This window comes from Balaenoptera ricei, chromosome 1 (assembly GCF_028023285.1).
Source record: "Balaenoptera ricei isolate mBalRic1 chromosome 1, mBalRic1.hap2, whole genome shotgun sequence".
NCBI classification, from domain to species: Eukaryota; Metazoa; Chordata; class Mammalia; order Artiodactyla; family Balaenopteridae; genus Balaenoptera; species Balaenoptera ricei.
This window is the reverse complement of record NC_082639.1, coordinates 118,149,725-118,166,744: the sequence shown is the minus strand read 5'-3', so window position 1 is coordinate 118,166,744 and position 17,020 is coordinate 118,149,725. Positions and strand designations below refer to the sequence as shown.

General features: G+C 40.3%; 1 protein-coding gene, 1 non-coding gene and 1 pseudogene across 2 annotated transcripts in view; all 3 read left to right on the top strand.

The window, feature by feature from the left end:
* The first annotated feature begins 3,883 nt into the window (after positions 1–3,883).
* TRNAV-CAC (transfer RNA valine (anticodon CAC)) lies at positions 3,884–3,956 on the top strand. Its single transcript has one exon. It is a non-coding gene; the product is annotated as a tRNA-Val (tRNA).
* Positions 3,957–12,187: 8,231 nt separating this feature from the next.
* LOC132352441 (large ribosomal subunit protein uL22-like) lies at positions 12,188–12,793 on the top strand (annotated as a pseudogene).
* Positions 12,794–13,450: 657 nt separating this feature from the next.
* CFAP126 (cilia and flagella associated protein 126) overlaps positions 13,451–17,020 on the top strand; it is a 29,004-nt gene continuing 25,434 nt past the window's right edge. Inside the window, exons 1-3 of the mRNA XM_059925484.1 lie at positions 13,451–13,496; positions 13,722–13,848; positions 14,106–14,233. Of these exons, the coding sequence (XP_059781467.1) occupies positions 13,451–13,496; positions 13,722–13,848; positions 14,106–14,233 (301 nt within the window). The remainder of the gene's footprint in view (positions 13,497–13,721; positions 13,849–14,105; positions 14,234–17,020) is intronic.

Here is a 17,020-nt window from a genome sequence, read left to right as displayed (position 1 = left end):
TGTGGGACTGAGCCCTTAACCTGTGCAGTCTGTGCTAACCACAGGTAGATAGTATCAGAATTCAGTTGAATTTAGGACACCCAGCTGGTATCAGAGAACTGGTCAGTGGGGAAAAACCCACACATCTTTGTGTAGAGGAATAGAGGGTTTTGTGTTCAAATACTCTTATCCCAGCAGCTCAGAAACCATCCTTGCACATTTTAAAAATTGATTACCAACTTGCGTAACATATTGCCTTTTGTTCTAGGGTATTTCAATGTCCTATCCTGTAGACTTGCCATCTTGGATTAACTGATTATATAGTTCCAGACAAGATATTTCATTTCAGTTACAGTCAAACTAAAATAGTCTACAAACAGGTGTAGTTCCCATTTTATTCAGCCCTTTGGGTCTGTGAAAGATATAAGTTATCAAAACAAACAAATTAAAAAGACAAACGTTGCATTGTATTAGGGCTTTAGAGAAAACAAACTATTATGAATCATTCTATTTCTATTGTAGATGAAAGATAAATCTTAAATCATTCATATACATACTAAGGTTAACCAGCCTTTTAAATGGGTTGAGTAAAGTCTGCCTGTTAAGAAAAGCTTACAGGAGATCCTTTACCATTATCTGATACAATTGTTTCAAACATCCCACTCTTGCAGAGAGGCTGCTACCTGTTCAGACTTCCCCAGACAGTGGCTTAAAAGGTCATGGTTGCGCACACTGCAGATTTTGTGGCTTCACACAAAAGGAGTCAGGGGCCATGATAAGAAGTGAGGGATAATGAGAACCAACTAGGAATAGGAAAAGCCTAAACACCCCTATTCACCTAATGTCTATACCCCCCCTTTTATACAAATGGTATTATACTATATATATTTTTCTACACCTGCCTTATTCATTTAAATGATCTTCCTCATTCCTTTTTTGTGGCTGTATAGTATTCCACTGTGTAGATGTTCATAATTTATTTCACCAATCCTCTATTAATGGACATTTAGGTTGTTTCCAATCTTTTACTATTACAAAGAATGCTGCTTGAATAACCTGTACACGTATCATTTTGAAAATGTGCAGCTATATCTGGAGAATAAATTCACAGAAGAATTGCTAAGTGAAAAGAAATTGCATTTGTAATTTTTTTTTAAATTTTTTTAAATTTATTTATTTTTTATTTTGGCTGTGCCGGGTCTTAGTTGTGGCATGCGGACTCTTATTTGCGGCATGCGGACTCTTAGTTGCGGCATGCATGTGGGATCTAGTTCCCCGACCAGGGATCGAACCCAGGCCCCCTGCATTGGGAGCATGGAGTCTTACCCACTGGACCACCAGGGAAGTCCCACACTTGTAATTTTTAAGGAATTGTATTTTGTTCATTTTTCCTTTTTACTGAGATTTAAAGTGCACTAACATTAAACTTACAGCTTGATGAGTTTTTACATATGTATACACCCATGCAATCACCACTCAAGTTAAGATATAGTACATTTCCAGCATCCTAGGTGATTCTCTCCTAATCCTTCTCAATCTGTACTCCCCACCAGAGGGAGCCACTATTCTGACATTTATCACAATTAGTTCTTGAAATTTCATATACATGAAAACACAGGGTAAGTTCTCTTTTGTGTATAGTTTCTTTCACTCACATGATGATTATTAAATACATTCATATTGTTGAAGATATCAGTATATAGTTATTTTGTTGTGAGTATTCCATTATATAAATATACCACAATTTATTTACCCAGTCTCCCAATAATGGACATTTGGGTATTTTTCCCAGTTTTAGATGATACACACTTATGGTCAACTAATCTATGACAAAGGAGGCAAGGATATACAATGGAGAAAAGACAGACAGTCTCTTCAATAAGTGGTGCTGGGAAAACTGGACAGCTACATGTAAAAGAATGAAATTAGAATACTCCCTAACACCATACACAAAAATAAACTCAAAATGGATTAAAGACATAAATGTAAGACCTGACACTATTAAACTCTTAGAGGAAAACATAGGAAGAACACTCTTTGACATAAGTCACAGTAAGATCTTTTTTGACCAGCCTCCTAGAGTAATGGAAATAAAAACAAAAATAAACAAGTGAAAAAATAAAAACAAACAAGTGGGACCTAATGAAACTTAAAAGCTTTTGCACAGCAAAAGAAACTATAAACAAGATGAAAAGACAACTCTCAGAATGGGAGAAAATATTTGCAAACGAATCAATGGACAAAGGATTAATCTCCAAAATATATAAACAGCTCATGCAGCTCAATATTAAAAAACAAACAACCCAATCAAAAAATGGGCAGAAGACCTAAATAGACATTTGTCCAAAGAAGACATACAGATGGCCAAGAGGCACATGACAAGCTGCTCAACCTCACTAATTATTAGAGAAATGCAAATCAAACTACAATGAGGTATCACCTCACACTTGTTAGAATGGGCATCATCAGAAAATCTACAAATAACAAATGCTGGAGAGGGTGTGGAGAAAAGGGAACCCTCTTGCACTGTTGGTGGGAATGTAAATTGATATAGCCACTATGGAGAACAGTATGAAGGTTCCTTAAAAAACTAAAAATAGAATTACCATATGACCCAGCAACCCCACTACTGGGCATATACCCAGAGAAAACCATAATTCAAAAAGACACACGCACCCCAATGTTCATTGCAGCACTATTTACAATAGCCAGGTCATGGAAGCAACCTAAATGCCCATTGACAGATAAATGGATAAAGAAGATGTGGTACATATATAGAATGGAATATTACTCAGCCATAAAAAGGAATGGAATTGGGTCATTTGTAGAGACGTGGATGGACCTACAGACTGTCATACAGAGTGAAGTAAGTCAGAAAGAGAAAAACAAATATCGTATATTAATGCATATGTGTGGAATCTAGAAAAATGGTACAGATGAACCAGTTTGCAAGGCAGAAATAAAGACACAGATGTAGAGAACAAATGTATGGACACCAAGCGGGGGGTGGGGGTGGGGGTGTGATGAAGTGGGAGATTGGCATTGACATATATACTAATATGTATAAAATAGATAATAATAACCTGCTGTAAATAAAATAAAATTTAAAAAAAAGTTCAGGTGATAACTTGGGCTTGAGACTGGCATATGAAGGGGGTGAGGGCACTCTTGTAGGACTGAGCCTTTAATCTCCAAGTAGATAGTGTCAGAATTGAGTTAAACTATGGAACACGTAGGTGGTGTCAGAGACAGAGAATTGCTTGGTGTGGGGCAAAAACCTCCACACACTTGGTGACCAGAAGTGAAGTGGTGGTGTGAGTAGTAAAGGGAAGAAAGACGTAGGAAGGAGAAAACAGTTTTTCCATTACAATTGCTTTCTAAAATAAGTACCGGGCAAACTTAAGGTGTATATTTGTTTCACCGATGAGCTGGTTTTTTCTTATCTTGGCCGAGTCTGTCACCTAAGTCTCTTCCTACCTGTAGTTATTGCACCATTTTTCTCCAGTCTCAGAACAGGGGACACGCGCTAAGTGCCAGAGGGTGACCTGACCCCAGGGTGGTCCGGCTCCCCGCCAAGCGTTCCTCCGGGACCTGCAGGATCCGGAAAACTGCACGACGAGCATTTGAGGAAGCCTGGAGCTTTGGCCCACAGGCTCAGGCTTTCAACAGCAAGGACACTGGCTGGAGCTTCACTTGTGCTGGGAGTTTCCTGATGAGGCACCATCGAGCTCACCTGGTGCTGTAGCCATGATGCCGGGCGCGCATCCGGGCCTTGCCTGCCACTTTCCAGGCCTCTGGGCGAGCCTAGGCTGTGGTTGACCCGCCCTGGAACTTTTCGCACCGGCGGGGACAGTGACGAGCTGCTACATTTCAAGGCTAGTTTTTGAAAGGACAGCTGTCGGCTGTTTCCGTAGTGTAGTGGTTATCACGTTCGCCTCACACGCGAAAGGTCCCCGGTTCGAAACCGGGCGGAAACAAAATGCGTGCTATTTTTTTTTTTTTCGCTGTTTGAGCACTGACCCCCGCGGCGGTCCTCCAGTTTTTCTCTTATCTTTTCTGACACCAGAAAGGTAAAGTACTTTTGGCCACTCGAATGAAGTCATCGGTTCCGATCCGGATCCCCAGAACCAAGTTCTGGTTCAGGGCGGTGTCCTGAAACTCAGGCTGGTCCCTTATTCAGACTCTGCTCAGGCTCCTTCTTCTTCAGCTGGGTCTGCAAGGGGCTGTCTCCTCCATAGAATTTGCAAACCTGTATCAAGACCCAGCTGTGTGCCTGGCATTATCTCGCTTTAAGCTGAAGGGCGGGTATCTTTACCCTGCAGTCCAGAGGAAAGAATGGAACATAGTTGCAGAGCCAGTGTTACAAGTCGCTCTGCTCTCCACCCCCACCAAACCTGCCTATTTCTTTTTTCGATTTAAGCTGTCCCCATGCATTCAGTTCTAAGTTCCCAGTCATGGAGATTCTTTCTCCCTCTCTCCTCTGAGTCTTTCCCCACAGGGAATCCTAAGGCCCTAAGCCCTTGGTTCTAAATCAGGTGGAAACAATGTATATTTTCTTTTAATTAAGTTATTTTCACACACACACACACACACACACACACACCCGGCAGTTCGCACAGACACTTCTCCAAGGAAGATAGATGGATAGCAAATAATCATATCTAAAGATGTTCTACATCATTAATCATTAGGGAAATGCAAAATTAAAACACGAGATATCATACACATGTATTAGAATGCCTATCATACCAGGTGTCCAGGATGTGGAAGAACTGGAACGCTCATACACTGATGGGGGGTGGGGGGATGTAAAATGTCACATCCACTTTGGAAAACAGTTTAACAGTTTCTTTGAAAGTTAAACTACTACTATAGACTCAGCCATTCTAATCCTAGGTATTTCCAAGAGAAAATTAAGTGTATGTTCATAGAAAGACTTGTACACGAATACTCATAGTAGCTTTATTTGTAACAGCCCAAAGCTGGAAACAACCCAAACGTCACCCAACAGGTGAAGATAAATTATGGTTACATCCATACAATGGAATGCTGCTCAGCAAAAGAAAAAAAATTTATTATTATTACTATTATACTGGGTGAAAGAAGCCCAGTCAAAAAGAGTGTTATATGACTCCACTTATATAAAATTGTAGAAAGTGAAAACTATAATGACAGAAAGCAGATCAGTGATTGCTTGGTAAGTGGAAGGAGAATGGCAGGCAATAAGGATTAGAAAGGGAAAATTGCGGGGACAATGGATATGTTCACTATCTTAATTGTGACAGGGCTGCATTATGACTTTCATTGGCCCTAGACACTTTGACCTTCCTGGGACTCTTCATAAAAAATAATGTTTAAATATTAAAAATATTTTCTTTAATTTAAAATTTAGATGTATTAATATAGTTCATTTATATATAACATATAATATATAATTGAATATAATATACTATTATATATAATATATGACTTAAATATATAATTTATTAATATAAGATATTTTACAGCTGCATTGGTATAAAGATGAAGGTATTAATATTATATAAAATCACTTGTAAAATTTCATTATTTTATTTTGAATTTAAATGATCTTTTTTTTAAAAATTAAAGCATTTTGGATTTAAAATAAGTTGAAATATTTTTGTAGGTGTATGCCTACCATGCCTGATGGGCAATTTGGCCCCCCATTGTGAGGATGATTTCATAGAGTGATACATTTGCCAAAACTTAACCTGTACATTTTGAATATGTCCAATTTACTGTATGTCAGTTATGCCTAATACAGCTGTTAAAATTTGTTTTAATATTTCTCAGAAAAAAATAAATAAACATGTATTTGAAGTCTGTTCTGGATACTCATACAAATACATATTTTTAAGTTTCTTATTAAAATTTTTGTATGAAACTAAAATATGTATTCACAACATTAAATAATTTTGGGATGGACCTCAGGTACAGTGTTAATCTCAATTCATTGCCCTTGATCCACATGGATGGGTGCAAGACTCTTCTCTTGCTTTATTTATTTTTGTCTTAATTTATTACTTTCTTTTATCCCTATTACCTACTTTCACCCCCTCTCTAATGTGTTTGACATGTATTTTGAATTTGTATGTATCCTTGTAAACTGTGTAGTTGTTTTGTGTGTAATTGTTTCCTAATTTTGTGTATGTTCTTCACTCAGCATTGTGACTTTGGGTTCTACCCAAGTTTCTGTGTGCACATTTAGTCCTGTGTTTCTGACTGCTGTAAATAATTTCATAGTGGGCACCCACCCATTTTACTTTTCTTTCCCCCATGATAGATGCTAGGTTGTTACCCACTCTAAGATATGACAAAAAATGCCATCATACATTCTTTATTAAACAAATATTTATAGAGTACCTACTAAGTTCCAGGTACTGTTCTAACCTCCAGGGATTCATTAACTACAAAAAAAGACAGAACCAAATCCCTGCCCACATGTAGTTTACATTCTAGTGGGTGAGGCAAATGATAACAAGATAAAATATATAATAAGTTTGATGATAATAAATACTAAGGAGAAATAAAGAGGGCAGCAGGATATTAAATGTTTGGGATGTGTGTGTGAAATTTGAGATAGTGTGGCCAAGAAAGGGCCCCTGAGAAAGTAACTTTGAGTTAAAACCTGAAAGAAGTTAGGGAACTGGCCATGTAGAAATCTGGGGAACAAGCTTCTAGGCTGAGGGGCAGCAAGTGCAAAGGTCCTACAGCAGGAGCTAGCTATTATATTACAGAAATAGCAAGAAGACCAGTGTAGCTGGATCAGAATGAGCTAGGGGGAGGTAGAGTGCCTTGTGAGACATTGTAGGGAATTTCATTTTCACTTCGCATGATATGGGAGCCTGGGAAATGCATTTCCCTGCATTGCAGAATAGGGCAGAGGTAGGGTAGAGAATGAATCTGAGAGCAAAAATACAAATAAACAGCACAACCTGTGGTTTCACTGGGGCTCATTTATGGTATGGAAGAGAGAAACTACAGCCAAATAGCAACATGGAAGGAATAACTACAGCTCCCTTGGTGGCCCTGCTTTCCTCTCTGAGTCCAAAGTGGTTGATTCCTCTCCCTCACCTTTGTCCCAGACCAACTACTCTAGCAGTGCTAGGTTACCCATTCCACTAGCTCCTTTCTGAGCATACGCCAGTAACCTGGGCAGCTGGGGAGGAAGAGAATGGGCAAATTCCTCAGAGCTCTCTGGACCTTGAAAAGAGTTCATCCTGGTTGGTCAGAATATTTCAGGACTTTATGGAGAGCACAAAGAAATAGTAGGGTGATAGGTCTGCACCACCCAAACTGGCCAGGATCTTCCAGTCTGATCTTTGGTGGGACACAAAATGGAAATCCATGGGCAGGGAGACAGGCCTTGTTTACGAGAGCAAACAAGACCATGGCTTTCCGGGGAGGTTGTGAGGTAAACTTCAGTAAGCATTGGCCCTGAGCTTAGCATTTCCCTAAGGTGGTCTTCTCACTGAACTCCCTTCTCTGCTGTCACCCCCGGTCTGAGGAAAGTATGATGAGCCTTCTGAAGAATTTCAGGATAGAATCAGTGAAGCTTATCTAAGAAATTTTAAAAAAATGGTTGGGTCACATGCACTTTGGGTCTGAAATGAGTAGTCTGCACAACTACTTCCTGTTTGGGGAGGCCCCGGGGATCTCCCATTGATATAAAAGCAGCCTTGGCTTTCAAAGAGGCCTCTGCACAGGCCAGTAATTCTACCCAGGCTTAGGGACTTCGGGTGAATGCTACACACACTGCTGGGGAAACAGGGTCCATCTGGCTGAGTCAGGAATCTCAGGTATCACAACCTGCCGAACTTCAGTAAGAATACTGAGCAAACTTTTCCCTTTGTTTGGAAAGAAACAGCCAATGCATGTCAAGGGCTGGAAAAGCGTCCATAATTCCCATGGTTGGGCCATCTGCCTATGCTGGCAAAGAGATGGAAATGCTTTAGAGCCCAGCCATAGTAGGACAGTTTTTAATCACTCTTCATCTTGCATACCATCCTGCTTTTAGACTTGTTCAAAGTCTCCAAGATATATTAATTGAAAAGGACTCAGGTGCAGAGCAGTGTGTATAATATGTAGTATTGGGGTAAGGAAAAATTGAGGAAATATATCTATGCACATATAGATACATGTATATGTGTTTAGTTATCTAGGAAAGGCAGACAAGAAACTGATAGCCATTCTTGCTTCTGGGAAAAGGAATGGGGAATTGAGGGTAGAGCTGGAAAGGAAACTTACTTTTCTTTGTATATGTTGGGCTGGCCAAAAAGTCCGTTCGGTTTTTTTGCGTCAAATGGCTCTAGTAGCACTTAGTTATCTTTAACTTCATTTGAAACAATTTTGTTAGATCGTATTGTGACAGCTGTCATATCAGCATGCATTTTTTAAAAAAGCTTATCAAAATTGGTGAATTTTTGTGTAGCCATTTTAATATTGAAGATGGAAGAAAAAAGCAACATTTTCAGCATATTATGCTTTATTATTTCAAGAAAGGTAAAAATGCAACTGAAATGCAAAAAAAGATTTGTGCAGTGTATGGAGAAGGTGCTGTGACTGACCGAATGTGTCAAAAGTGGTTTGCGAAGTTTCATGCTGGAGATTTCTCGCTGGACTGTTCTCCACAGTCGGGTAGACCAGTTGAAGTTGATGGCAATCAGATCAAGACATTAATTGAGAACAATCAACATTATAACACTCAGGAGATAGCCAACATACTCAAAATATCCAAAACAAGCACTGAAAATCATTTGCACCAGCTTGGTTATGTTCATCGCTTTGATGTTTGGGTTCCACATAAGTTAAGCGAAAAAAACCTTCTTGACCGTATTTCTGCATGTGATTCTCTATTTAAATGTAACGAAAACATTCCGTTTTTAAAACAAATTGTAATGGGCGATGAAAAGTGGATACTGTACAATAATGTGGAACAGGGGACTTCCCTTGTGGTCCAGTGGTTAAGACTTCGTGCTCCCAAGGTAGGGGGCCCAGGTTCGATCCCTGGTCAGGGAACTAGATCCCACATGCCGCAACGAAGATCCCACATGCTGCAACGAAGATCCCACATGCCGCAACGAAGATCCCGCATGCCGCAACTAAGACCTGGCGCAGCCATAATTATTTAAAAATTTTTTTTTAAATAATGTGGAACAGAAGGGCAAATAGGGCAAGTGAAATGAGCCACCACCAACCACACCAAAGGCCGGTCTTCATCAAAAGAAAGTGATGTTGTGTATATGGTGGGATTGGAAAGGAGTCCTCTATTATGAGCTCCTTCCGGAAAACCAAACGAATTAATTCCAACAAGTACTGCTCCCAATTAGACCAACTGAAAACAGCACTCGAAAAAAAGTGTCCGGAATTAGTCAACAGAAAATGCATAACCTTCCATCAGGATACCGCAACACCATGTTTCTTTTTCTTTTTTTTTTTTATACATCTTTATTAGAGTATAATTGCTTCACAATACTGTGTTAGTTTCTGTTGTACAACAAAGTGAATCAGCCATATGCATACATATATCCCCATATCCCCTCCCTCTTGAGCCTAGCCTCCCTCCCACCCTCCCTATCCCACCCCTCTAGGTCATCGCAAAGCACCAAGCTGATCTCCCTGTACTATGCTGCTGCCTCCCACTAGCTATCTATTTTTAGATTTAGTAGTGTATATATGTCGATGCTACTCTCACTTCACCCCAGCTTCCCCCTCCCCCGCCCTCCGTGTCCTCAAGTCCATTCTCTATGTCTACGTCTTTATTCCTGCCCTGCCACTAGGTTCATCAGTGCCACTTTTTTTTTTTTTTTTAGATTCCATATATATGCGTTAATATACGATATTTGGTTTTGTCTTTCTGACTTACTTCAGTCTGTATGACAGACTCTAGGTCCATCCACCTCACTACAAATTACTCAATTTCGTTTCTTTTTATGGCTGAGTAATATTCCATTGTATATATGTGTCACATCTTCTTTATCCATTCATCTGTCGATGGACATTTAGGTTGCTTCCATGTCCTGGCTATTGTAAATAGTGCTGCAATGTACCACATTGTGGTACATGTCTCTTTCTGAATTATGGTTATCTCAGGGTATATGCCCAGTAGTGGGATTGCAGGTTCATATGGTAGTTCTATTTTTAGATTTTTAAGGAACCACCATACTGTTTTCCATAGTGGTTGTATCAATTTACATTCCCACTAACAGTGCAGGAGGGTTCCCTTTTCATCACACCCTTTCCAGCATTTATTGTTTCTAGATTTTTTTGATAATGGCCATTTTGACTGGTGTGAGGTGATACCTCATTGGAGTTTCGAGTTTCATTTGTCTAATAACTAGTGATGTTGACCATCTTTTCATGTGCCTCTTGGCATCTGTATGTCTTCTTTGGTGAAATGTCTATTTAGGTCTTCCATCCATTTTTTAATCAGGCTGTTTGTTTTTTTGATATTGAGCTCCATGAGCTGTTTGTATATTTTGGAGATTAATCCTTTGTCTGTTGTTTCGTTTGCAAATATTTTCTCCCATTCTGAGGGTTGTCTTCTTGTCTTGTTTATAGTTTCCTTTGCTGTGCAAAAGTTTTTAAGTGTCATTAGGTCCCATTTTTGTTTTTATTTTCACTACTCTAGGAGGCTGGTCAAAAAGATCTTGCTGTGATTTATGTCATAGAGTGTTCTTCCTATGTTTTCCTCTAAGAGCTTTATAGTGTCTGGTTTTACATTTAGGTCTTTAATCCATTTGGAGTTTATTTTTGTGTATGGTGTTAGGTAGTGTTCTAATTTCATTCTTTTACATGTAGCTGTCCAGTTTTCCCAGCACCACTTATTAAAGAGGCTGTTTTCTCTCCATTGTTCTTGCCTCCTTTGTCATAAATTAAGACCACATGTTTCTTTGATGACCAGGCAAAAACTGTTACAGCTTGGCTGGGAAGTTCTGATTCATGCGCCACATTCACCAGACATTGCACCTTCGGATTTCCATTTATTTCAGTCCTTACAAAATTCTTGTAACGGAAAAAATTTCAATTCCCTGGAAGACTGTAAAAGGCACTTGGAACAGTTCTTTGTTCAAAAAGATAAAAAATTTTGGGAAGATGGAATTATGAAGTTGCCTGAAAAATGGCAGAAGGTAGTGGAACAAAATGGTGTATACATTGATCAATAAAGTTCTTGGTGAAAATAAAAACTTTTTGGCCAACCCAATACTTTGTCCAAAGTTCAGAAACAGCAGAAGTAAAACCAATGAATCACTGAAGTAGTAAAAGTTTACTGTGCACACAACAAAAAGCAAGTTCACAAACCAGGAGCACTCACTCCAAAACATGGAGGAAAACTTAGGGGTATAGAGTCATCCCTCCATATCTGTGGGGGATTGGTTCCACGACCTCTACTCATACACCAAAATCCTTGAACACTGAAGTCCCTCATATAAAATGGTGTAGTGTTTGCCTCTAACCTACTCACGTCCTCCCATTTACTTTAAATCATCTCTAGATTACTTATGATACCTAATACAATGTAAATGTAAATAGCTGTAAATACAATATAAATTCCATGTAAATAGTTGCTGCCTTGTGAGAAATTCAAGTTTTGCTTTTTAGAACTTTCTGGAATTTTTTTTTCCAAATATTTTTGATTCTTGGTTGGTTGAGCCCAAGAATGTGGAAGCCACGAATAGGAAGGGCCAACTGTATTGTTACAAAGCAGCTTGTATTAGTGAGGAGGCAGTGACTGCTTATAATTCACAGTGATTGGTTATAATTTTAGAATTTTCTTAAGTGACAGGGAATTGGTTAGTGGTTACCTCATATCAATTTTGGTGAAGAGTTTAAGTTGTGCCTATGATTTCCAGAGGCATGAGCAAGAAGTGACTAAGGTCAAATTAGTCTCCCTTGCTTTGCAAAATAAGCTAAATTAAGCTTTGCTGTATAACTAAACTGGTTTTGTCTGCTCAGGGAATTTTCAAAGCCAGTCTCCATTTGTTTTTTGTTTTAACGATTTTTCTCCCCTTCCAGTTTTATTGAGATATAATTGACATACAGCACAGTGTAAGTTTAAGATGTACAACATAATGATTTGACTTATATACATCATGAAATGATTACTGTAATTAGTTTAGTGAACATCCATTACCTCATATAGATACAAAATAACATTAAAAAAATTTTTGCTTTTCCGGTCAGCGGCCTGAGGTGACCTCCAAAAATGGTTCGCTATTCACTTGACCCAGAAAACCCCACAAAATCATGCAAGTCAAGAGGTTCAAATCTTCGTGTTAACTTTAAGAACACTCGTGAAACAGCCCAGGCCATTAAGGGTATGCATATCCGAAAAGCCACCAAGTATCTGAAGGATGTCACTTTAAAGAAGCAGTGTGTGCCATTCCGTCGTTACAATGGTGAAGTTGGTAGGTGTGCCCAGGCCAAACAGTGGGGCTGGACGCAGGGTCAGTGGCCCAAAGAGTGCTGAATTTTTACTGCACATGCTCAAAAATGCAGAGAGTAATGCTGAACTTAAGGGCTTAGATGTAGATTCTCTGGTCATTGAGTATATCCAGGTGAACAAAGCCCCCAAGACGCGGCGCAGGACATACAGAGCTCATGGTCGGATAAACCCATACATGAGCTCTCCCTGCCACATTGAGATGATCCTTACTGAAAAAGAACAGATTGTTCCTAAACCAGAAGAGGAGGTTGCCCAGAAGAAAAAGATATCCCAGAAGAAAATGAAGAAACAAAAACTCATGGCCCGGGAATAAATGCTGCAAAAAATAAATGCAAATAAAAGTAAAAAAAAAAAAAAAAATTTTTTTCCCTTGTGATGACAACTCTTAGAATTTACTCTCTTAAATAACTTTGATATATAACATACAGCAGTGTTAATTACATTTATCATATTGTACATTATGTCCCTAGTACTTATTTAACTTATAACTGGAAGTTTGTACCTTTTGACCACCTTCATCCAATTCTACTTCTCCCCAGACCTTGCCTCTGGTAACCATAAATCTGATCTCTTTTTCTATTAGTATGTTTGTTCGTTTTTGAGGTATATTTGATCTATACAACACTACGTTAGTTCCTGATGCACAGCATAGTGATTTGATATTTCTATACATTTCAAAATGATTACCATCTATCACCATACAAAGATATTACATTATTATTGACTATATTCCCCACACTGTATATTTCATACTCCTAACTCATTTACTTTGTAACTGGAAGTTTGCACCACTTAACTTCCCTCACCTATTTCTCTCCTCTCTCACCCCTCCCCTCTGGCAACCACCTGTTTGTTCTCTGTGTTAACTTTCTTAGTGTGTGGATTTATTTTTATTACTTTTATGTATCACCCATTCAAAAACTATCAAATGTTTTTAAGATGAAAAAAAATACCATTAAGACTAAATAGAAACGAGAAGTGTATGTGACCTAACTTTAAGTGAAAATGTCAGTGGACATTTTTCTGGAGTGGGCAGACAAATTCAAACATGGTAAAAAAAAAAAAAAAAAAAAACATGTAATATGAGAAAAGAGCAATCTAGTTAGGCAAAGGAGAGATTATAAATTTTCATTACAAAGACAAAGAAGATATGGACACATTAACTAAACAATAAAAACGCGAATATCTCCAAAAATTAATTCGTCGCGTGATTTCGCCTTCTTACTCCTGGGGGCGTCCAGGCTGCACCTAACCCCTCCTTCCTCGTTTTCCGCAGACTCCGAGGGCCAACAGCTGGGCAGCGCGCGAGTCAACCGAGACGCCCAGGGGTCCCCAGACACACCTGAAATCCGGGCTCCTGAGACCGTCTCCGGGGCACGAAACCTGCACAAAGGCCACATTCGGCTTAACGGTACAACCTGAGAAACCTATGTCAAGGCCGGAAATCTGAGGCCTGGAGAAAAGGCGCGCCAGCGTTTCCCGGAAGTCTGAGAAGGCCGATTGGCCGCAGCCCTCGGACGTCCCCGCCCCCTGCCCGCCGTCACGCCCGCGGGCGGCCCCGCCCCCGCTCCTGCCAGGGCAGCCGCGGTGGGGAGCCTTCCCGCAAGTCAGGCCTGAGTCAGGACCGGAAAGCTGGGAAGTGTTGATCTGTTCCCGACAGTGGGAGCAACGTGACACGATACAGGCCACACATCGGTGGGAGGGAAGTGGAGCACAGCGCAGGCAGCCTCCTGTTGGCGTCCCCACTTCGGGCCCAGGAGCTGGAAATGACTGGGCCTTGTCATTGCTCCGAGGAGAGTGGCGATCCCATAGATCTGAACACTTCATAGTCATGTGCGTGTTCCAGCCGGGTCCCATTCACTCCAGCTCCTCCATCTCCACCTAATCCCAATTATAGGTGTGCTATTTAAAAGTGTTCCTGTGGACGTTATTAACCAGGAAAATTCTGGTTCAACAGAGTTGAGCAGTCCTCTAATTAAATAGCTTTCGGAGTTTTTAAACGTGCTAATATACACTTCCTAATCATAATGACTAACGTTTGTTTTACATTTACTTTGTATCACAGTAGTTTACAATGTCATTTAATCATTTTAACAATCTTATGAGATAATCATCAAAATGTTACAGATGAGGAAATAAAGTTGTAAAGAGATATGCCTGAGTTCCCATTCTAGTGATGGAGCTAGATCCAAACCCAGGTCATTTGTACTGATTGTCCACAAATCCCTTTTTAAACCAGAGCATCACTTGAGACCAGGCCTATAAAGAGTGTACTCTGTCTTGGAGTCCTTGGAGGGAGCATCTGTGAGGTCCAAGTCAAACAAGAGAATGTGAGCCCCAGCCCTACCATGGAAGAGGTGAATTTCCTGGTTTCTGACAACAAGGTAAGGCAGTGGGGAAACTGCAGGAAACTGAGGTTGGGGTGCCAGTAGTACTTCTTGCTACCTTAAACACAGCTGCTCCTGCCTACACCCCTTGCAGAACACTCCCCAATATTCTAATGAAACCCTGAAGGTGAGGCTAGTGCTGGAAGGGACTCTGAGCCTCCCACTCCTGAGGAATGGATTAAAAAAACAAAATAAAACGAACAAAAACCCCCTAAGAGTAGGAGGTGAGAACTTGACCCACCATCTGGTCTAATACAGTCACACTGGGAGTTGCTGGTGGGGGGCGGGGAGGAGAGAGGAATAGATTCTGAATAGATTTAACTCCCATCTCCTTCCAAGGGAAGACACCTAGACTAGAACAAATGTCTTTTGTAGAAGTCTGGGAATGAGACAAAACAGCTTACTGGGCAGAGACTTTGCAGCTAGAGGCAAATGAATGGGATGGGTCAATGGACTTGAGCAATTAATGTCAGGATGGCAAAAGGCCCAACAGAAATAGCTGCAACTTAGCACATGGTACCCAGGGACAAGGCCAGCCCAACACATCTGAGAGCAGTAAGGTGCCAGCTGCCAGCCACAGGGTTGCCTCCCTTTTCTGCTACCTCTAGGTCATGGTAGGTCCACCTTCACCTAGATGCCACCTTGAGGAGAATAAGAGAGTGTTCTGGTTATCTATTGTTGTGTAACAAATGACTCCAGAGTCAAGAATTTGGAACGGGTATGTTGGGGACAGTTTGTTTCTGCTTAAAATCTCTGGGACTTCAGCTGGGAAGACTTGGAGGCCAGAGGTGACTTGACGGCTGGGGGCTGGAATCATCTGGAGTTGCTCATTCAAATGTCTGGATGTTATGCTGGCTGTCGGCTGGGATCTCAGCTGAGGCTGTCAGTAGCAGCACCTACAAGTGGACTCTCCATGAGGTCTCTCTACTTCCTCAGATCCAAGGTGGCTGGACTCCAAGAGGTGGCATCCCAAGAGGACCAAGCAGGAGCTGTCACCTTTGACTTTGCATCCCTTCCACCTTAGTCAGAGGCCCACCCAAATTCAAGAGGAGAGAATATAGACTCCTCAGTGGGAGGAATGTCAGCATCACATTTAAGAAGAGCACGTGCTATGGAATATCTAGCTGCAACCCTGTTGAAAAATTAAGAGGAATGATGAAAGACCAAGCATATTCCTATAGGGACTGAGTTAACCCCCAAACACCATGTTTTGTTATCTATTTCTGTATAACCACCTCAAAATTTAGTGCCTTAAAATAGCAATTTATTATTTCTTATGGTTTTGTTGGTTGGCAGGGGCTCAGATGGGAATTTGGCTGGAACTAGAATGATCAAGATAGCCTTAGGCCTTTCTCCACATGGCCTTTATCTCTGGCAAAGTAACTGGTCTTCTTACATGGCACGGACTAGCAAGAGGGAATGTTCCAACCAAGGCAGGCAGAAGCTGCAGATCTGTTAAGGCTCCACCCTGGAACTTACATATCAGCAGTTCTCAGATTCCTAGAGAAGGGAAATAGACTCTACCTCTTGAAGGGTAATTGTCCAGGTCACATTTCAAAAGAGCTTATGGGGTGGGAGATATTGTTGTCATCTTTGGAAACACAATCACCACCACAACTTAAACAGAAAAAACTTAGAGATCTTTAACTGGGCAGTTAAAATTTCCCCCATTTCTCCACATCTTGTAGGATAGAGGCTTAAGAACAGGTTAGATCAATTATAAAATAGGCTACATTTTTTTTCCCATGCATATCTGAATGTAATGAGTAAATTGTGAGCCACTACTTATGTCAAAATATTGGTCTGCACTAGAAAGAGTCTTAGTCTTAAGACATAAAACTGGAGAACAAATGTGAATCGGAATGGGAAATAGGAAGATTAATTTTGGTTTTGGACCTATATCTGTCCATCATCTGAGTGCGTGCTGTGACTTAACACCCAAGATGGGCCAAATGATCAACTGAGACTTTTAAGGCTGACTCACTTGTTCTACATTCTCCTTTGCTCTCATCCTGGTTCAATCTACCATCACCCCTCACCTAAACAACTGCAGAAGGCTCCTAATCAGTTTCAGTTCATCCATAGTTGTCATCTTCCAATCCATTCTCCATTTATGTATCTTTTTTTTTTTTTTAATTTATCTATTTATTTATGGCTGTGTTAGGTCTTCATTTCTGTGCGAGGGCTT